Here is a 23288-nt window from a genome sequence, read left to right on the forward strand (position 1 = left end):
ACGGGAGGTGTTGGAGCTATGGGTGGGAATGACAGAGTAACTCATGATACGATATGATCATTTGACGATACGTTGCTCACAATAACGACAGTATCATGACACATTGATTCTGCAATACTCGATACGTTGCAAGACAATCATCTAACGATACATCATGATATCTGTCTCACAAAAAAAAAATCCCCTAAAACGACAAAATGTGGGAATTATGTATTTATTCACTGCATTGACACAAACTGAAATGAAACAATGTATACAAAAGTGCAGAGTCTCTTTATCACACACTGACTGCAACTTGTCATGTCCGTGTGTACCATCATCCCAATGTAAAATAGTCATAAAGTGGCAAAAGGCTGAACTGACAGAAAGCAGAAGAGTTTTGGAGTTACAATGTTTGACAGAAGGTTCATCAAATTCTTTTCTATCCATGTAAATTAAGTTAACAGAAGTTTACACCACGAGGAGTCATGAGCCCAAGATGGCATGCACACTTGGTCATGCTACTTGTATAGTGACAGCTGTCACTGTAAGCATGTTAGCATTTAGCTCAGAGTAGTGCCGTGCCAAAGAACAGCCTAAGGCCCTGTGTCCATATAGCATTTTTTGGGGGGCAGAAAAGTGCTGGCGGTGCACTCAGGAGCACTGGGATGAAGTGTTTGTGCACTGAGAGAAAAAACGTTGCACGTGCGCCTTGTCGCTATGACAACAACATCTTGACAATCGCCACTATATGATCAACACTGCCCCTTCACTATCTGTTTGATTTTTATTTGACATCAGAACATCAGTGCTGAGGATGTGGGTGCATGACACGATCCATAGGAGACAAAAATACGGTGATTATTGCCTAGAACAGGAAAAAGAAAAAGACTGTGACATCACCATCTCCTTTCTGAAAACAAATGCTGGCTCAAAAAAAAAACTGGCCAGAGGGAGGATCTGGGTCATTTTCCATCCCCACACCAGGACGATTTACAGCCCCAATTACATCTACATGTTGAGTGTACTGGGTCTCAGCAAGCTCACTGGTCCTGTAATGTAAATCCCAAGCAACATCCTTGTAAATGAATCTCAGGGATATGTTATATCAATATTATATCAATATCAAGACATTCCAGTGTCAGTCTGTCACAACCACGAACCACAGTCTCCACAAAACCTCACAGCATAGAAACATGTGCTTCAGCCTTTCTGTGATAATGGTGTTGAGAAAATCCTTTTTGGGCCCAAGGGGAATTTTTCCCCTCAAAACCAAAAGTGGCCACTGGGCAAATTTTGAAGCAACTGCTGAATTCAGATCTGTAATACAATACAAGGCACAGCCTCACAGAGCTGGTATGACTGTGGACTCTGATAGTATGTGTTCACAGAGCTTTTGCACAGGCTACAACCTCACATACAATTACTGGCTGCACCTGATCGGATGAACGCCACTCGTGGGCTGTCTGCTTTGGGAAATTTTTCTCTTTCATTATAAGAATAGTTCACTGAAATGTGTTTGAGAAGACACTGTAGGTGAGAAATAAACCCTGCAGTTGCTGAATCTGTCTTCAGTTTAACTTTACATCGGTTAGTTTTTATAGCTCTTCATGCTGTACGCCCCTGATTTGCAGAACGTAGCCCAAACTTCAAATTTAGACAAAAAGGAGCGAGAAACATGACGCCACATCTCTAGAAACGCAGCACTACCAGAATGTATTGCATGGCTGTTTACGAAGACAATGAATGGAAAGCATGGAAACGATGGGTCCTGTGCACACGTACCATTAGTTCTATTACTGCTTTACTATTGAGCACATGGCGGAGGCTTTATGGTAAATAATCTGTGTTTTCCACTCAGGCTTTATATTTTGTTGACTTACTGTGAACTTTAGACTTTAGGGAAACATACCTTTTGGTGTTTTTAGGCAATTTATATGAAAGTACTTGCAAAATCATTGCTATAATCAAGCTCTGGCATCCAATGTCAGTATCGCTTCAAAGTTCCCATGTTCATATCTCCCACATCACGAGAAATGTGAAAATGGCTTTTTAAATTGAATGACGTGAGGCACAGTTTTCAGGCTCAATTTTAGACAATCTAAAGCAAATCACTGTTTTTACTTTGCACTTTGCATTTCCATATGAGACTGGAAGAAAAATGTGTATATCAAAACAAGTCAACAGACACAGTGCTCACAATTTCTCGCTGAAAAATATGTGAAGGGACCAGAATTAATCTGCCCTCTGTTTCATTTATAGAATAAAGGTCCTCTTTAGGCAAGAAAAATATTACAGCGATAAAAATTCACAGCATAAATCACAAGTATCAAAGTGATTTATTATATAAGAACAAAGTCTTCAAAAAGAGTAAGACAGAAGAGTGGGTCGGGCCGGCCAGAAAATCACATCTCTGTCTGTCCTTAAACCAACCCAGCAACCCTGTGAATTATTCACATACAGGACGATTCACACTTCACAGTGTAGAGATGAGAGCAGCCCATGTGGGTGCTTTGCCCCTTTAGGGCTGAAAACAGCCTCTCTAATTTAACTGAGGGTGAATGCAAACTCAGTCTTTGCCAGATTAATAGCAAAAAATAAGAACACAGTGTTTTTTGTCCAAATCCTACACAGTCAGACAAACAAGCATGTTATGTTGATCTACGATCTGCATCATTATACAGAACACTTAAACAATAAGGGATTGATGAGTGTCCCTTCAGTGTGCCTCCAGTAAAGTGGACGAAATTGACACACATTAACCTTATTGAATGTCCATCTAATGTATTTCTTTCATCTAACTTATTCTATCATTAAGATGTTATTAACAGCTGGCTTTACACATCACGAGACAGAGCAACAAAAGCATTCATTTGGAATTGTCTTTGTGTCCACCTGATGAATGTAAGTGAATATTCAGTCTCTTTTAAAAAAGATAAACAGAAAAATGCAGTATATTCACCATGTAGTCAGTGGACAGGGAGCAGCTGCTGGTTAAGGGGCTAAAAAAAGTAAACCTGTGAGCTGTAACACCAAAACAATGAGCTGAAAGAGGCTGAAACACTGCAGTACTGAGGAGAACTGAGGAGAACTGCAGAGTTGGTGATGATTCTCTGTTGGCTCATTACTATGAACGACTTCTTTCACATTATGTATCATCACTTTAACAATTGTTTTTTTTTACAAAAATATGAACTATTGCAGCTTTAAATGCTGAAGAAGACAGAACAGAGGAAAGAACTAGAAGGTTTCTGTCTTCAGCTGCACAGAAATACTCATACAGGGTTTTATTGCAGGGCACAGAGCCTCTCTATTGTGCTCTGACATTTCCTCCACTATAACAAGCCTCGAAGCAACAGACACAAGTGAATTGTAATGTTGCCATCACATTTTCTGCTTCGTAAACAAAACTTTAAAAAGTTTGGTTGCAAATGGCAGGCTGGGAGCTAAATATTCAGAACAGAGGCCAACGGTGATTGATCAGTCTATGGAGAGCAGCAGGAAACCTGCATTAATAGAGCTGAAGTAGGGCTGAAGTGGGTTTATGAGGAGACTTTTCCTCACCCTACATAGAAAGATGAACTTCAGCTCCGGGTTATTCATTTTTTTTATACCTTTATGTAAAAAAGGACAGGCTCTAGGTTTATCTGGTTTCCACAGTAACTTTTTATTCATTACTTATTTCTTTAATGTCCTGATTTTGAATCAGTGTCTAACTGAATAAACACTGCTTTTAGGATGCAAATCCTAAAAGCAGTGTACTTGTTTTTGCAGGCCTCAAATCACAGAAAACATGCCTCTAAAGGAATTATCGATTCAGTGAGAGGAGTGAGGCAACACAGGCAGGCCTGATGCAATTCTGAGACTGGGAAAATGTTGTTACCAGTAGGCTGAAACTTTAAAGTGTCAGCATTATGGCTTGTCAGATGCTTACACAGCAGAGACAGTGTCATGTTTTTCACCAGAAGAATTTTTGTCTGTTCAGAGAGTTGATGTTTTTTTCTCAGAAGACATCAACATCCTCAAATCCTCTATGTAAACCTCTAATAGGATAAGAAATGCAGCATCATGGAAAAGGTCCAGGTGGAGGAAAACACATGTGAAATTAAAATAAATAAATAGGGAACAGGTGAATAAAAGATAGGTCTTACCAGGTGAATTAGGCTTGAGGTTTTTGGATAGGCTTTTTTTATAGTCCATGTTTGGGAATAGGTTTACCAAGGCATTTTGAGTCTGATCCATAGGGGGCACCAAAAATGCTAAAAATATGAATTTCACCAAATTTGGTGCCAATACTCTTGGGGCGAGTGATCTTGGAGCAAAGCCGAAGTGCCATACTGATTGGTGCATGTGGGCATGGCCTATTTATTGCTAGCTATGTTTCCTCAGTTTGCTGTGAGCTGGCACCATAACTACAAATGATGTGCAAATGCTCCACAAAAATATTATCCCAATCGTCCAGATGGCAGCGCCATAATTGAAAGCCAAAAAAAGAAGAAAACTTGTGTTCAAATAATTATCAAAATGTACTGTATATTTATACAGAAGAGACTGTGCACAACGCTTCTCTTTCTTTCTCTGTCACTAATTTATCTGAACATATTGCTGATTGATATCTGTTGTTGAATAGAGAAACAGAAATTGAGGGCGAGGAAAAAGAAAATGGAGGAGAAAGGAGGTTTTTCCTCTCAGTTGTTTTTCATCACCAAGGTAATCTCTCTTCAGTGATGCTCTCTGCCTGTTTTCCTCCTTCTAATCACCACTTAAACTGTGGCTAGCAGCTAGAAAGCAAACTAAATGGATGAATGTTGGAGAATGCAGAATAAGAATGAGAGGCCTGCTGTCTGTCTGAATCAGGGAAACAAGCAGAGTTAAAAGCTCCAGTAAGTAATTCAATCAAACTGAATTGAGTTTTGATGAACACATGTGTATTATACTCTGCAGCTCAATGCAGAGTTAATGTTGATGAAGGGTTTCAGTCATCCAGGTCATGGTAATTATAAGTGCTGTATCGTAGGCAACTGGCTGTTCAATGCAGCCAGGACTGCACAGATTTGTACATTGGGGAGACAAAACAACCTCTCCATAAACGAATGGCACAACACAGGAGGGCCAATTCCTCAGGTCAAGACTCTGCTGTCCACTGACATCTGAAGGAGAAAAATCATTCCTTTGAGGACAACAATGTAAACATCTTGGCCAGAGAAGACAGATGGTTTGAAAGAGGAGTAAAAGAATCCATCTATGTCAAACTGGAACGGTTGTGTTTGAACAGAGGAGGTGGCCTAAGACATTACTTATCAGCCACCTACAATGCTGTACTGAGTTCCCTCCCCAGAAGAAGCCTCTTGGATGAGAGGTGAAACGTCTTCAAGAAACTGAAACAAGTCCAGTTGCCTACGATACAGCACTTAGAAATGCAGAGTTCAGCATTTTATTTTAAATACCAGCCCACAAAGAAACCACTTTTCTATCCAAATGTAGCACACATTGATCCAAATTCCAAGAAACTCAGCCACGTGCAGAGTTTATGAGTTTACTGGTTTCAAGTTGTAACTGTGAAACATTGTGGTACTTACATGAAGTAGATGGGGTATCCACCTTCAAAATACCAGCAGTACTTTTTGGCTTCTACACACTGTAAAAGATAAAGACAGATTAAGGTTAACATTGAGAAATGACACTCACAAACACTCACATAAAAACGCATTTTTAGGCCAACCACGCACTGGCCGGACAGCAGGGGAACAACACAGTATGATGTTAGTGCTGGCAAATGAAGAAGAAACATCTTCTCTACTCAGACAAGGGTCAGTGAAACACCGACACATCAGCTACTTTAGATAGCTACAGTGGCATGGAAAGCAAGGACTATCTCCACCAGTCTCCCCTCATCCAACGTTAATGAACCAGAAGATCACAGACATCCTGAGCAGGGTCCGCCTTTCTTGAACCCAAGGCTGTGACTCGCCTTGTAGCTACACTGTGCTCCAAAAAAGAACAGGAGAATGGTACAAAGCTAATGTTGGCACTCCCATAGGGCCAGAAAACAACTAAATTATGCACATGGTAAAAAGACAAAGTACTTGTATTTCATGTGGACATGACTGATGTTTCAACCCCAGATGGTCTTCATCAAGTCAACATGAAGAAAAGAACACACCTGTACTTAATAGACAATGATGAAACATCACAGCATTATCTCCTAGTTATCCTAAATAAGTCATTCAGATATAGCCACTCTAATCATATTGTCTTCATGTGATCGGACAGACCTGATCTGTGGCAGTCTGTAATGGGAACTGTAGATCTATCTATACTGGCAGCCATGTTATTACAAGCCACGGGTGCCTGTAGTTCAAGATTTCCAGCCATTTTTGTGGCGACCAAAGCAGGTAGGATAGTTTAAGGCAAACCATGATGGGGTTTTGTGCCTAAACCTAAGCAGACCATACCGTGTTGTGACAAGAGAAAAAAAGAAAATAAATAAATAAATAAATAAATGAATATCAAGTAGCAACATAAAGAAACGTTCATTTTGAACTAATCTGTAGTTTTGCAGGGTGCACAACACCTAATCCTCAAAAAGCTGAAGAACTTGAAGTATTTAAATATTTGGAGAGGCATCGTCTATCTCATAGAAAAACATTTTCTGTGTCTAATCTGATACCAATCTACAATACCATGCAGAGCAGTACACTCAGCGAGGACCCCCCTGCATCCTCACTGCACCCTCCTTTTTCTATTACTGGCTTCAGTTCAGAAAGCACAGAGCGCTGACGCTGGCTGGCTGGAGAGCGCCTTTAATTAACTGTCTTTGAAATGATCGCCTTCTGTGAAAATACAGCCTGCTTTGTAGTATACAGAGGATTTTCAGCTTTATCATTCTGCCCCCTGCAACAAAGCAGTACGGGATAGGCTGAGGGTGTCGAGAAGAAAGAGAGAAAGAGAGAAGGAAGGTGAGATAGGAGAGAAAATGAGCTGGTTGGAGGCGGAGAGAGGAGAGTGTGTTAAATGAAGTGAATCATACTGCAGGGACATGTCTTGCCTCAGGGTGGCAGGCAGCATACACAGCATCACTCTCCATGAAAGTGGGGACATCTCAAAGATAACAAGCTGAACTGGAGTCTCAATGCAAGTTAAAACGTGGTTTTTGGATATGGTTATGAAATTGATATGACGTTTACTTATACGGCATCGTTATGCACTGAACTCTATTAGCTCCTGTTGGTGATAAAAAGAGAAGTGCTTAGTACTCTGGAAATTAAAAGTAACAGTGAAGTGGGAGCAGACGGTGTTTGAGAGCAAATTAGATGAAGCAGCAGTCAGTCAGTCCTCAGTTACATGAACAATCCCCCACATCTCCAATGTGATAACACACAAGGTAGATTTTACTACTGTGGCTGATGCAGTGCCTCTGAACCAGGCAAGGACCATATAGAGAGCAGGATGTCACATCATCTTATTCATCTCCGACACTGAAAGGCTGAATGGGGTGTCACAATTTCAATTTTAGATAAAAAATTTAGCTTTCCATTTCCACAATCGAAATCACTGCAAGACATTTTTATTGATCAATAAATTGTTATTGACGTTGAATACACAGTGTAGCTCGAGATCAGTTACAGCCATGCTGTCTACGGAGGAACGTGGTCGTTGACACTGTGGTAAGTTAACTGCTGGAGAGAGCAGAGAGAGTGATGTCACTGCAGAGAAGTTACTGTCAGCTCCTAAGTTGCAGATACATAATGTGTCTCATTTTCTCCAGTACACAGTTTCTACAACTACTGTAAATGTAGTTGTAAGAATATGTCTTAGTCAGAAAGAGAGTCCACCAAGCACCAAATGTGGGCATAATTTTTGTTTGGCGAGTAAATCTCATATGTCTCTCCGCCTTACAGACAGTTTGTATTGAAAGTCATTTCAGTCAGGAGAGACTAGTGAATGAAGTAAAGAACATGTTACAGCAGATGATAAGAGAGAATGAGTCTGCCCTGAGCAGCAGCAGCAACAAGAACCCCCTCATGGAGTCCAGACACTGGTGGTGGTGGCTGATGACTCCTCTGAGACAGATAGGCTGATGAAACGATGAAGCTGATGAAGCTGATGAAGCTGGTGAATCTGCGAAGACTGGGCGGTGATGGGGGAGGTGGAGGGTGCACACAAAACAGCAGCATGAATGAACTAGAGGCAGGAGACAATTGTATTTAAAAAGACAGCAGCAAGATGATAGGCTAAGAACGAAGGTGTTTCACTGTGCTACTGGAGAGATATGCCCGGCTGATGTGAAATAATGACAAGCGATTATGAGTGTGCATGAGTGAGAGGGGTGAATGAAAGGATGGTATGAGAATAAAACTAAGGACTGAGCATGTGAAACATTAGTGTTCCTGTCTGAACTGTAGCTAGAGCTTCATTTAATGAAAAACTCTGCTGAGCGTCTCTTGTCGTGTTTTGGTGTCGTTTATCTCCGTAGATTTATCTCTGCTGTCTGTCTGTGCTGGAGTTTAACACATTCAGAGGGACTTCATGGTGCATTCAGGTGTAGCTTGTTACATCACTTACGACCAGCCTTTTATTTTATTATGTTCACACTGCTGCTGTCTGACAAAAGATACAGAAGTATCCACTGCTGTAGACCAGACTACAGAGCAGCATCTTCACTCAGGCTGTGAGACTCCTGTACTCAACCTCAACATCACCATCATAAAAAAATGTTTTTTCCTGTGTAGCATAAAGGGACTACAACTTGCATTTTGTTGAACAACTCTGTGGTTTAGAAATGACAATTAAATTAACCTTGAATTGTTGTTTAATTAATGTAACATGATTTACCATGTGTATAAGTGTTACTTCTGTTGTGGCTGTACGTGCTGTATGTCTTTCCTGTGCTGTTGCACCTCTTCATTATCCAGCTCCTGAAACTGGGGAATGATAAAATAAAGAAATGTTCGGCCAACACTGTGTCCAACGCTAACATCCATGAGTCTGCAGTCAATGCAGTGTACATTTTCATACAGAAACATGCAGATATGCAATTAAAAATGTATTATAATATATATAATATATAATATGTTTGTTTTAATGCTCTAATATTGATATTTGCCTTTATATCCAGGATCAGTCTTACTCTTTTAATACACTTCCTTTTATAACAGCAGCCAATAGCTCCTCCAGTTCTTAAATCTCAACCCAGCTCACTGCAGTAACCCAGATGTGTCACACAGGACTTGAGCTCCAAAATTAAATAAATAAAAGGGTCTATACAGGGCCGTTATTGGTGGAAAACAGAACATTGGTGGTTAGATTGCATCAGGGTGGTGTGATATTATGGTTTATAGAGAACTTCAAACAACACAAAGTGCATCCCAGGGCCTGTATTGATCAAACTGCTGAGGATTACACTGGAAAAAGCTGTATGAGTGAATGTGCTACAGCCTATCCTGCACAATCTGTCTCATTGCTGGACTCCCTGCTGAGCCTGAGCAATAACACACGTTTATCAAGCAGCTTCCTCATTCTGTCCTAACAGCAAAGTGAAACAACCATCGGATACATTTATAATATACAAATAGAGATTGATTAATTAATTGCCAGTTGCTTAATTGAATACAAAAAGAAAACCAGACTGGAGCAGAACAGAAATTCAGCTGCTTGTTGAGGAGCAACATTAAAGAAAACGTACTGAGGAGACTAAAGGCTTTAATGACAATGAAAATACATGAAAACTGATGACAAAAAAAATCAGCATGAGGTATTGTTCTTGTTGTTTGCAACCCTAATAAATACATTTTTACTATGGTGTATGATCCTATGAAGCGTTTACATCAAATGCAAGTATCCTGTCCTCATTACAAGATACAAACTATCATACTATTACTGAATACAGCAAACTAGCCCCTAACACACATGTTCCTGCTGGCCGGTGAGAGCTACGGGGCAGTCGGTGTCTATCAGACAGTGTGTGTTGTGTTTCGGAGGAGTGGTTCTGAAGGGGGCCCTGACGTTAAGAGGTGGGATTTATTTGGTTGGATACTATCAAAATGTAGCTTGCTATTGCTGGTTTCTCCAATCTTACCAACCCCAGCTTTAAGGAGTTTTAATTTTATCTTCCACATATGTCTTAATGTTTTTCTTTCACCGGGTCGAGGAGGATACATCCAACCACGTCTCTGTGATCTGTGTGAAGAGCAGAGCTGCGGGGTGGCATGCCAGGTCGAGCTGTTTTGGTGGCTCACAACATGGCAACACAATAGCTTATTTGTCAGGCTAGTGGTGGAGGATGGGACCATACTGTGACACTTGGGCTGAGAGGAAAGGGCAGGAACACACAGAGAGACAGAGAGAAAGATGGCAGGGTAGATGTTAACGAAGTAGAGCCGCGGCAGAGGAAAGCATTGCACCCCCTCTCAACGAGACAATGAATGTACATCTACTCCATTTGTCCAGATTGTGTTCTGCTATCACTGTGGTCACTGGTGGGAAGTCCTAACCACACAGGCCGTGTGTAATCAGATCTTCACAGAGTTAGATAAACTGTCGTCTGAAAAACACTGAGCAAGTCTACTCGATCTTTATGTGCCGCAACAACCTCAGCTGTTAATGTTTTCACCTTGTAAGTGTGTGTGTGTGTGTGTGTGTGTGCGTGTGTGTGTGTGTGCTATCATGGCAAAATGTGTTCCTGGAGACACCTCTTGTAGCAAGAACCACCCCAGAAGCAGTTTTGACTGGCAGTTGTTTATATGTCTGTCCGTCCATCCGTTTGTCTGTGGACAGATTTTGTCACCGCGATAGTGTCACAAATGAGCAAGATGCGAACAGGTGTGTAATGAAGATCAAAATGACAGCCAAGTTCATAGATAGGTGTGGTCCCATGTATTAAGTTATTAATGACTACTGAATACTGGCAGCTGGTGTGATGCCACTGCAAGATGGTCTCTAGTCGGTCTCTATTCCCCTCTTTCTTATACTATATTTTTATTTAAAACACTGAACAACAGCTGGATATGACGGTATTTTTTTTTCATGCATAATCAGGTGTTCACAGCATTTTCTACTGGTTGAGAGAGGAATTACTGCAGTAGATTGACTTAGGATGGTCTATTTTACTGTCATGATGAGTGAATATTGTAGAATAATTCCACACTAGTAGTAATACAGGTTTGCATGGCCCCAGAAAATGATGCTGTTTACAAAAAAGAGCCACTCATGATTCTAATGAAGTGAGGAATCAGAATGCAAAGACAATTGCAGTCAAAATACAGAACTTTTACTGTGCAAATTTCACAAACATCTTTTATAAAACCAATACAAAAAGTAGTGCAACTTGTAATAATTATACTTTTGCTTCAAGTTCAAGCCCAGGTACATTACACAGTATTCAAGTAAATCTAAAAAGGAAATATAAAACAAGTGTGACTTAGTGAAGAGGCCGTGGCTCCAAAGGAGGCGTGACGTACACGTCATGATGATGACGTATGTGTTTTTTTCAAGGTGTTTCCCGGTGTCCTCCTGTTAATCTAAACATGTACCTGCTGACTGTTTATAATCATATGGATGCTGTTATAATGTGCTGTGATTTGGATCCTGACACACCAAACACCCTGGAAAATGACAAAGTTATGTTTTTCTCTTAATTATATAATTACATAATCGCCATCAGTAAACAGGACGCTGTCTGACTCTATCACTCGCGGGGAGGGAGGCTGTTTATGGGGGAAAGTTAAATGAAGTCTCGGTCGGGAGGGCTGACCAAAACAGTTGGTGAGTTAAAGTTTTTTGCCGGAGACAGACGCTGTTTTTCGGGCAGAAATGTGACGAAGAGTTGGTCGGACAGACACTTCTCCCCGAATATCTGCGGTATTTTTTTCCTCATATAAGTTGCCAAAGACACGACCAGTTACTACGTTACTGTTGTTTCGTCCTGTAACGTTGCTTTGTGGGACATTTATCTATATTTTGTTGAGTGAAGGACCTGTACAGTTATCAGACAGTGAACACCATCAGACTGACACGCCCCCGCTCCGCGCCGCCGGCTTATCCGTTCACACTGGTTCGGTTCGCCAATACTGCGCCTCTGATACTACCTCTGATTCTCCCTCTGATACTACCTCTGACTCTACCTCTGATACTACCTCTGATTCTCCCTCTGATACTACCTCTGACTCTACCTCTGACTCTACCTCTGATACTACCTCTGACTCTACCTCTGATACTACCTCTGATACTACCTCTGACTCTACCTCTGATACTACCTCTGATACTACCTCTGACTCTACCTCTGATACTACCTCTGACTCTACCTCTGATTCTACCTCTGATACTACCTCTGACTCTACCTCTGATACTACCTCTGACTCTACCTCTGATACTACCTCTGACTCTACCTCTGATACTACCTCTGACTCTACCTCTGATTCTACCTCTGATACTACCTCTGATTCTCCCTCTGATACTACCTCTGACTCTACCTCTGATTCTACCTCTGATACTACCTCTGACTCTACCTCTGATACTACCTCTGACTCTACCTCTGACTCTACCTCTGATACTACCTCTGACTCTACCTCTGACTCTACCTCTGACTCTACCTCTGATACTACCTCTGATACTACCTCTGACTCTACCTCTGACTCTACCTCTGATACTACCTCTGATACTACCTCTGACTCTACCTCTGACTCTACCTCTGATACTACCTCTGATACTACCTCTGACTCTACCTCTGATACTACCTCTGATACTACCTCTGACTCTACCTCTGACACTACCTCTGATACTACCTCTGATACTACCTCTGACTCTACCTCTGACTCTACCTCTGACTCTACCTCTGACTCTACCTCCGATACTACCTCTGATACTACCTCTGACTCTACCTCTGACTCTGCCTCTGATACTACCTCTGATACTGCCTCTGACTCTACCTCTGACTCTACCTCTGATACTACCTCTGACTCTACCTCTGACTCTACCTCTGATACTACCTCTGATACTACCTCCGGAGGCGCATCAGAAGTTCAGCGAAATTTCACCCCTTGCCGCATCTGAGGCTTTCACACAAAGGAGGATGCGGAGAATTGGCGCAGGATCCCTGCATGCAAATGCCAGTGTGAATGAGGCTAATGTCTATCCTATCCATCTTCACCGTAAGGTAACACCAGAGCACTACTGTTTACCCTCAACACGCCTCGCAGTCGCACCATGCATGTTTAGAAGCGCAACATTGAAAAGGGTCCGGTCTGAAACAGTGCCGCGCGGCGCAGCGTAGCGTTCCAAACGTTGTGTAATCAAATACACCAGTATGGCGGTACATTAAAAATTCGTATCATAACGAAAATATACACCGGTATTCGGTGTGAACCGGTATACTGCCCAGCACTACCAGAGAGTGGCAGAAGAGTAAAGGTCCCATTAAAACTATGGGGTCATCCTCGTGGGAGCATGAACGTGCTCTGTACATTTCTGTCTACAGTCTGTCTGTTAGACTACGAGGCATCTCTGGCACGTGAGAGGGACTAGAGGAAAGCCATGCTAGCTGCTCTCTGAGGCTGCACTTAGGCACAGAAACGCTTTGAGCTAAATGCTAAATTGAGCATGCTAACACTCACAATGACAATGCTGACATGCTATTTGAAAAAATGCATCCATTTTTCCCATTTTCTTTCAAACTGTGCTTCTATTCCTACATTAAGTCTCCAGATTGTTTGTCTTTTTCTGGCCTTTAGATGTAATTTTAAAAACAGTCTGTTATGATCTGATATATCTACCCCTCCAATTTTACACTCGGACACTCTGCACCTATCACCTATACTTAGAAAGAAGTAATCAATTCTTGAGTGTACATTGTGTGTTGCCGAATAATGTGTGAAATCTTTCTCAAGGGGGTTGAGATTCCTCCAGATGTCTATCATTCCCATTTCTTCTAAGGATAGCTTTACAAATTTTGACATCCGTTTTTTATTTCCTTTTAAACTAGTTGTATCTAGACAGTGGTTCATGACTATGTTGAAGTCCCCCCACAAATTGAAATACCTTCTGTTTCTGTTGCTTTAACATAAAATAAGGATTTGAAAAAATGCTTTTTGCTTTCTGGAGGTGCATACATTTATCAACGTGACAGGTTCAGTCTCTAGTTTTCCCTTGACTAATACAAATGTAGTTTTATTTGGAATAAGTATCATAACTCTTCTTTTACGTCCTTGTTTATATGAACTGTAATATGAATTTTTAAAACCAAACTTCTTAAATTTTTTGTGTTCTGTTTGGGACAGGTGGGTTTCCTGTAAGAATATAACATGTTGTTTTTTTTCAATTTTGTCATGACCATTCCTCTCTTCTTAGGTGTATTGAGACCATTTACATTTAAGGACATTATCTATAGATCGTTACTTACCATTTTGATTCAATAGTGTGTGTGCATCTTTTCCAAAGCAGTTGAACTTACACAAACGTGAACAAAAACAAAATTAAGAACATTGTGAACTACATAGGACTTCCATATGAGAAGTCTTCTCTTCTCCCCGGAGTCCCTGTTGGTGGGTGGATGGGAAATCCTCTTCTGTGAGGGCCCATCCCTAGACCCAGAGCCATGTCCGTTTAACGGCGTCAACCCCAGCCTAGACCAGTCCAACCTTTGCTGGTTCTCGCACACCCTGTCAGTGTTTTATAAATGCTGAAGTCAAATAAATGAACGTATTATCTTGCAGTGCTGTTAGTTCTTTCATTATCAGGGCATCAGTTCTCAGGTCTCCTCTGATATCCTTGCAACTTTTCCTTTGCCCGCTGTTCTGCCACATCTTGCCTGGACCCGCCACGTCCTGCTCATTGCCATCCCCACGCGCTACGGGTCCGCCCCTCCATAAGCCCCAAGTCTTCACTCTTCACATCCACTGTCAAGCCCCTTGCTTTCATGTCCTCTGCTGCGTCCCGCGCGTTGTCATAGCTCTTCACGCCGTTATTCCAATGGATTTTAATTTTTGTGAATGGGGTTTGGAAATGAATGCCCCTCTCCTCCAGTGTCTTCCTAATGTTTTGGTACTTTTTGCATTTTTGGACAATCTTGGTGGGGTAGTCGTGGACAAAATGGATTTTTTTGTCGCCCACCAGCAACCTCCTCTTTTCCCGTACTTTTTGTAGGACCATCTCTTTGGTTTCAAACCAAAGAAAATTGACTATTATTGATCTCGGAGCATCTCCTGGCTTCGATTTTCGTGTGAGAGCTCTGTGGGCACATTGGATTTGCAGATTGGCTCTGTTGTCAGTTCTTTTTTAAGTAGTTGATCCAGGTAGTCTAGATTATTATTATTATTGTTTTGTCCTGGATCTGGCATGTCTGTTTTGCTATCTTCTCTAGAAAGTCATTTGCCTCTGTGCTGTGCTCTTTTAACTCCGAGTCTGAGCTTTGGTTAGGTCCGTTTTTTGTTCATGTTGTTCCTTGTTACTCTCCGCGAGCTTGCGTTAAATATCTCCTCTGAGGGTGGCGATTTCTTGTCTCATCTCGCTCTTAAGTTCGTCTTTAAATGTTATCAGTTCGTTACAGAGTTCCCGCTTGAGGTCTCTTATATCTTTACCAATGTAACAAGTCCCGCTCTCAGCGTTTCAGCTTGGTCTATTTTTTCTGCTGCGTTACTGTCATGTTCACTTTCGTCGTGTTCGCATACCTGGATCATTGTAGCCTGTTCTTGTGCTTTCTTCCAATTTTTTGGTGTTTCTCCGGCTTCAGTGTCCACTCATCTCCAATTTCATTACCTTTATATCTCGAGTTATTTAATTTGAGTGGGTTTATTTCAACCGACCTGAGCAAGCTAAAAGCTAAACATCCGACCCGTCCGACCATCTTGCAGGAAGTGTGCATACAGATGTTTACTTCCCTTTGCACTTTTTTAATAAATATGAAGGAAATATAAGCAGAAGTGCTGCCAGGGGTCTGCCAAGAAATAAAGTACAAAAGTATTTCATTTGTTAGTTCAGTGCAAGGTTTCAGTAAGTTATTTAAGAGTAGGAAAAAAAGATTTACACTCACTGTTATAAATTATTATTTATAAATAATCATAAAAAATGTTATATATTGTATTATTATATTAATAATGGAAAGACCCCTGGTTTAGCAGCTATAATGTTTCCACTGGTCACGACCTTAGTTTAGCACATTAGCATGTCAACATTTGCTACTTAACACTAAAGTACACATGTGCAGCTGAGGCTGATGGGAAAAGTCAGAGCATCGTCAAAGTGATAACATTTCATCCTGAGGCCAATCTGAATATCTGTACCAAATTTCATGTAGAAGCAGAGTAAGGCTGGCACAACTTCCCTTACTTCCAAGGTGCATGGAGAGGGGAAATTTTCCAAATTTCATGGCAGTCCATCAAAAAGTTGTTGAGACATTTCAGTTACAACTACAAATTAAACCTGTTACTACTGCTAAATGACAAGTCATGGTATCACCAAAGTCAATAGGATTCATTCTCTGGGGACCTTAAATATATGAACCAAATATAATTCCAATCCATGTACAACACAGTAGATGTTGTGATATTTCACTAGTTGAGTTAAAACTTTGACTTAATCACCATAATGAGTAGGATTCATCCTCTGAGGAACATGAATGTGTGTACCAAATCAAATGCTAATCCATTGTAGATACTTCTAAATCAAAACATTCAACCTGTTTTAGGCACTAGTCATCAGAATTCATCTTATCATATCTACACCGAATTTTACAGCAGTTAGGATACTTCAGCCTGGACCAAAGTGGTGGACAATCTGACCAACACTGCCATCTAAATTAGAATCATCATACTGGAAACATATCTGCCTATCAGATTTAAATATTTCTTGTGAAAGTTAAGTATTTAGGCCTTTAACGCAATTCAGCATCTAGTTTTTGATACTGGTGGGGTAGATAGTTTTGGACATTTTGACCTGATGGTGGTGCTGGAGAAATATCAAAGGGTCGCCAATGTCACCAAGATTCGTCTTCTTGAGACCATGAACGTTTTGTTAAAAATCAGCCACAGCAATTAAAAAGCACAAGTACTAAGGCTTATGAGAGGATGTGCCATTAACTTCAAGGGCTTTCCATTTATGTGCCTACCTCTCTGCATCACTATGCCCACTATTTTGGCTGCACTCAAATGTTGTTGCTGGCCTCAGTGCTACTGAAGCTGATCCTATGAACAGCTCAGGCTCTGATAAGAACATTCAGCCTTGATCATCCCTCTCAATCCTCCTCAGAATTTAAAAGCTTTTGGCCTCTCATTTCATCTAATCAATATTAGCCTTCTTATCACTCAGTCATGTCACCTCTGGCGGGATAGATGTGTGTAGGCAAGATAAATGAGGACCTTTTTATTAACATACCATGTGCAGTACATGCAAAGAAACAGGACATAACTACAATGTTCATATAATATAAACATGATATTTCTGCTATTGAAACACAAACTATTGCTACAATAACAAGCTTTAATTTTACAATATTACACTTTGTTGCTATCAATCTACACTAGTTTGGACCTAATTGTTATCCTTTCCCCACTACTCTGCCAGCAATGGTCACCATCCAGCTCTGTTCATTGTCTTTCTCTAATTAGAGCTCAGTGAAAGCGCTGACAGCGGAAGAAAATGTCCCTCTGTGCTCCCACAGGACAAAAATGACCGTTACGCAACCAGAGAATGTGTTTTCCTGCTTTAAAAGCGGCTCAGATGGGTTTTGGCTAGAGGACATACGGGGGGATGAATAGTTCAAAAGGTTCTTCACTGAACATTAAAGCTTTAGAAGCTGGAGTGTGTGCGGTGATCAGGATGTGTTTTGCCTTTGAAGTTGCAGGATGCGATAGATAGATGGATAGATAGATAGATAGATAGATAGATAGATAGATAGATAGATAGATAGATAGATAGATAGATAGATAGATAGATAGATAGATAGATAGATAGATGGTCAATGAACACACCTTGGCTCCCATGCAGGGGCCTTCTGACTCATTTAAATTTTTCTAGCTTGTAATGTCAAACAAAATTTTTGTGACCGGACATTTTGATCACACAAAGCATTGAATGCTTGCTTCTTAGACTGAATTCAAGGTACTTTAGTCTAATATATGATCTGACTGCGGGTCCAACATGCCAGCAATGAACTGTAATCCTTTCAATTTTGTAATAGCCCACTTGGAATTATCATTATCTTGGCATGAAAATGCTCAAAAGGAGATTTTGAATATTGACACATGCATCAATATCAGCCTGTAATCCCCTAAAGCTTTAATATGTGTCCTTCAACTCTTGAAAATCTCCTCATTGCTTGACTGTAACATTCTGTTTCATCTCTCCCGCTCGTCTATACCTCACTCCTTTCATCCTTTCCTCTCATGCATCCGTCTCTCCTTCCTGTCTCATCGATCACTGCTGACCACATAGATGCCTCTGCCATTAGCAAGCAGAAACAGGCGAACAAGCATTGTTTCATTCTCAGTGTGTGTTTGGCCTCAGGTGGAGAAAACAGTGAGGAGGAATATCAGCCAGAGGAAGTCTCTTATTTCATGTGCAACAATTATAATCTACTGGTCATGAATTAGCAGGCAGTTGTTACTGTCTAAGAGTACTGTAAGACAAGCAGGTTTTAGTACCTAATATTGGCCAAATTACTAATCTACTGAATGTAAAATGTAAATTTGCTTATATTTCTACGTGAAAATGGTTGAAATACAATTTCATGAGAACACTTTCATTACTATAGGCTGAGCCCAGTTACAGTCTGAAATAAATACTGCAGAGTGGAAAATGGCTAGCAATCCTGCACAAAGTGCTAAAATGTCTAAAAAGTTTACAACCTTATGATTTTGTATGAATTATTTCAGTAACTTTGTCAGACACTTGTCTGTCAGTAGCCAAAATGTTTTTAAAATTCACTTTAAGTGGACGTCACTGTTGGTCGGAGTTGCCCCAAAGGATTACGTTGCAGCAATTGCAGCCGTGTTGCAGCTGTCAGCTGAGGTGGTCTACTGGACCGATCCCAAAACTTTTGGTAAGTATGAATCATTTACACACCAAAACATGTAGATATAAGCTGACAGCACCCACAATTTTTTCAAAGTTATTTATTTTATATTTAATATGACATATTCAAGATATATACAGGGTCAATGCTGAGAGAATATTTTCATCAGATTCAGATATGTAGTAAATGATGCATCTGATTACAATACAACCAATCCTTAATCAAAAGTTTGTTGATTTTGTAATCATCAGGAGTAATGCCAGTCAGGTTCATTTACTTGACTGGACCTTCACATCTACACTGGTCGGACTAAAGTGGTATGTTACTGTTATTTTCCCCAGAGCCTTTGTCACAACCACTTTCTCACTAGTGTTTCACACATTTATACAAACAACTCTGATCTGCCGGAGGGGGGGACTGCCATGTGGGATCAACCCAAACGTCTCTGTTTCCACTGACTGTGAAAGTTTGGGTCTGCCACCACAGTAATGGCAGTGTAACTAGACGATACTTCCTAAATCAGCTGACAGCTTAGTCTATAGTGAGTCTAAGCCCTGTCATCATCTTCCAGTTAAGCTGCCACTCCACTAGCATCTGTATCTCTGTATTCCCTTATTGAGAGTTTCTTTCATTAGCCTGTAATTTATATTAATATAAAGTTTATATAAGTACTACAGTATATTAAAGGTGCACTATGTAGTTATGTAGAGTTATTTAGTGCTTTGTAGTGGGGAAGAAATTTTAATCAGAAGAGAAAGATCGTTATCTATGACTGAATAAACAAACTGACCATAAAGTAAACTTAAGAGGGTTAAATTCCTGTGCCAAGTTCTCTTCAACAGCAATAAAAATCATCTTGACTGGAAACATCACAAACTCACAGATTTACAGACACCGGTCTGTAGATGGTACCAGATATCATACAGATGTCGGTGAAGTGAGATGTCTGCACAGAGCCCAAAGATACTAGAAGACAACAGCCACCCAGCCACAGTCACCCTGCTGTCACCCTGTTCACCCTGCTGCCATCTGACAACAGATACAGAGTATCTGCTACCATCATCCCCCAGCTGTGAGACTCCTGAACTCATCCTCAACACTCCATAAAAAATAGTTTGTTTTTTTTCTTGTGTAGCATAAAGGGACTGCAACTTGCATTTCGTTGTACAACCCTGGTGTTTTAAAATGACAAACAAACATTTAGAACACTAAAAACTGAAAACTCTAATTTACAGAAGATACTGCATGCGAAACACAGAGCAATTAATATTTTGAATTTCAAGTCATGAGGCTTCAGGAGCATTTTGTTTTTTTCTTTACTATGTCACTTCTGTTCTTAAACAGGGTTTGAAGAAAACAAAAGCATGTCATATATTAAAATATCATGATGTGAGCTATTTGTTGTTATTCGATTTCAAAGCCATTACAGAGAGCAGACAAACCGCAGAGAAAAAAATGTTAATCATACAGGCACAAGATAATGTAATCATATTCTAATTATAGGCACAGAAACGACATCCTTGCAAGCCTGGAAATGAACTGTTTATTTACTGGACACAACAAGCCTGCTCTAGCACAAGGAGGGATATGGTGGCCTAAACAGGTCAGGTATTTTGACAGTGAAGAAAAGATTGTCAGATGAGTTCTGGATTATAAGAAGCATATTTTTTGATGATTGGGCACAAAAGGTTTTAAAGTATTACTTACTTACTGCCAAATTTAATCCCATCCATGAGCTGTGTGTCACAGCCACTGCTGCTACTGAAACTGCTGACTGAGTTGATGAGCGGGCCAAATGAGTGGGTCAAACTACAATAAATAACTTCTTGTTATTTTTAGAACGTTAGCATGCACCTGTCCCTTTCAATTCATGTGGTATCTTGGCCTCATTTTAAAAACTTCTGCTATAGATGCAAAGGAGCAGGGGGTCCTGATTCTGATTTTCACTAAATATCAGTATACATTCATAGAATTTATATAATCCTTGAAATACTTTTTTTACTGTTGTTATGCAAAAAAGATTAAACTAACCAGAATTGAGTATTTCTCCTCTAGCACCAGAGCCATGGCCCTTACCTACCAGAGCAGTCAAATGAATGAATACAAAGAGAAAGAAAAATGTATAGAAAGTTTCACAGGCTTTTCTGTGTACCTAAAATGTTTTAGCGGGGGATGGGGTTGCACTGGGAAAAAGTTAAGCTCATGACCTCAGCATTTAGGCTAGGCTACAGCCCTGCAGTAACCTTTCATAAAAATAAAATATTGTATAACAGTTTAATTTGAAAAAAAAAGTTGTCATTTAGGGTGTGTCCTCAGGTTTGGAGTTTCTGACAACAGAGCTCTGTAATGTTACGCTGATAATACAGATACTCTTCATCTCCTGAATGCACGCAGGTTTCAAGTCTCTTGAGTGCATACAGTGTAATGTAACTGTCAACTGTAAATACTGTTTCATGCGATTAAGATTAAGTCCTGGGCACATGAAGAAGATAAATTAAATCGTACTGATATGGCCAGTAAGAGCATTGTATACCTGAAGAGCAGATGCAGTAAGTAAGTAAGTAAAACTTAATTTATATAGCTTTTCTAAACACAAGTTACAAAGTGCTTTACATCAACAATAATACAGATTAAAATCAAATCACAAAGGAGATACTAAGCACAGAGTCATACAATACAAAGCATAGAGTCATGCAGTACAAAACATATCAACACCACTAGAGATTCAAACTCCCACAGATGAAGCCTAACGATCATGGGAAGGCCAGCCTATAAAAGTTTGTTTTTAACATATTTTTAAAACAGTCTACAGACTCAGCTGATCTGATGGGAGGGGGAAGACTGTTCCAGACTCTGGGTGCCATGACCGCAAAAGAGCAGTCACCTTTGGTTTTGAGATTGGCACGTGGAATTACTAAGAGGTTCTGATTGGATGACCTGAGAGGCCGGTCAGTGATATATGGGGTCAGAAGTTCAGAGATGTAAGCAGGGGTTAGGCCGTTTAGTGCCTTGTAAGCAATCAAAAGAATCTTGAAATTAATTCTAAACTTAACTGGCAACCAGGGCAGAGAGGCTTAGATCGGTGTGATATGGGATTGTCGACCAGTTCTAGTTCCAGCCTTGCTGCTGCATTTTTTACAAGCTGAAGTCGAATAGGGCAGTTTGATTAAGACAGGTAAAAAGTGATTTACAAAAATTTAAACTAGAGAAGGTAAATGTGTGAATAACACGTTCTAAGTCTTAAGTGGATAGTACTGATCTGATTTTAGAAATGTTTCTTAATTGAAAGAAATAGGATTGAACCAGTCTATTGATGTGATGGTTGAATTAAAGGAGAGGATCAAATATGACGGCAAGATTTCTGGATTATGGTTTGACCGAGGGGGCATATGGACCAATATGCTGACGGATATTATTTGAGTAGGGACTGATGATAAGAATCTCGATTTTGTCAGAGTTTAGTTGAAGGAATCATCAACATCCAATTCTTTATGGCTGTTTTGGTGATTGTTTAAGTTAGAGTAATCATTATCTATCTATCTATCTATCTATCTATCTATCTATCTATCTATCTATATATATATATATATATATATCTATCTATATATATATATACATATATATATATATATATATATATATATATAAATATATATATATATATATACTGTGTGTGAATGAACTGTGTGTCATCTGCATAACAATGATAGGATAAACATCCAAATTGAGATATAATCTGGCCCAGGGGAAGCATAAACAGAGAAAACAGGATGGGACCGAAGATGGATCCCCGAGGCTCCCCATATGACAGTGGAGCAGATTATGACACAAAATTGCCCATAGAAACAAAAAACCTTCTATTTGACAGATATGAAATAAGCCATTCTAGCATTCTAGATGCCTACATAAGAAGTAAATCAATTGATGAGGGTTTTGTGATCAATTGTGTCAAATGCAGCACTAACTTCAAGAAGAACCAAGATGGAATGTTCTCCCTTATCAGAATGTATAAGAAGGTCGTTAGTAACTCTTAACAAAGCTGTTTCTGTTGAGTGCTTTTGTCAAAAACCTGATTGAAATTTCCCTCAACAACTTGAGGAAGCTGGTCAGCAACCATTTTTTCCAGGATTTTCACTCAAGAATGGTTGAATACAAGCTGTCTTAAAGTGGTCTGGGACACAGCCAGAGGTAATGGATAGGTTGATAATTGAGAGGATACTAGGACCAATGACCAATAAGACTTATTTTAAAAAACCTGGAGGGTAAAACATCAAGACAAGCACAGCTTAGAAATTGTTTCTGTGAG

General features: G+C 40.1%; 1 protein-coding gene across 1 annotated transcript in view; it reads right to left on the minus strand.

The window, feature by feature from the left end:
- vopp1b (VOPP1 WW domain binding protein b) overlaps positions 1–23288 on the minus strand; it is a 39852-nt gene that overhangs the window by 5568 nt on the left and 10996 nt on the right. The window contains exon 2 of the mRNA XM_073488773.1: positions 5559–5617. Within this exon, the coding sequence (XP_073344874.1) occupies positions 5559–5617 (59 nt within the window). The remainder of the gene's footprint in view (positions 1–5558; positions 5618–23288) is intronic.

This window comes from Pagrus major, chromosome 19 (genome assembly GCF_040436345.1).
Source record: "Pagrus major chromosome 19, Pma_NU_1.0".
In the NCBI taxonomy this organism is placed as follows: Eukaryota; Metazoa; Chordata; class Actinopteri; order Spariformes; family Sparidae; genus Pagrus; species Pagrus major.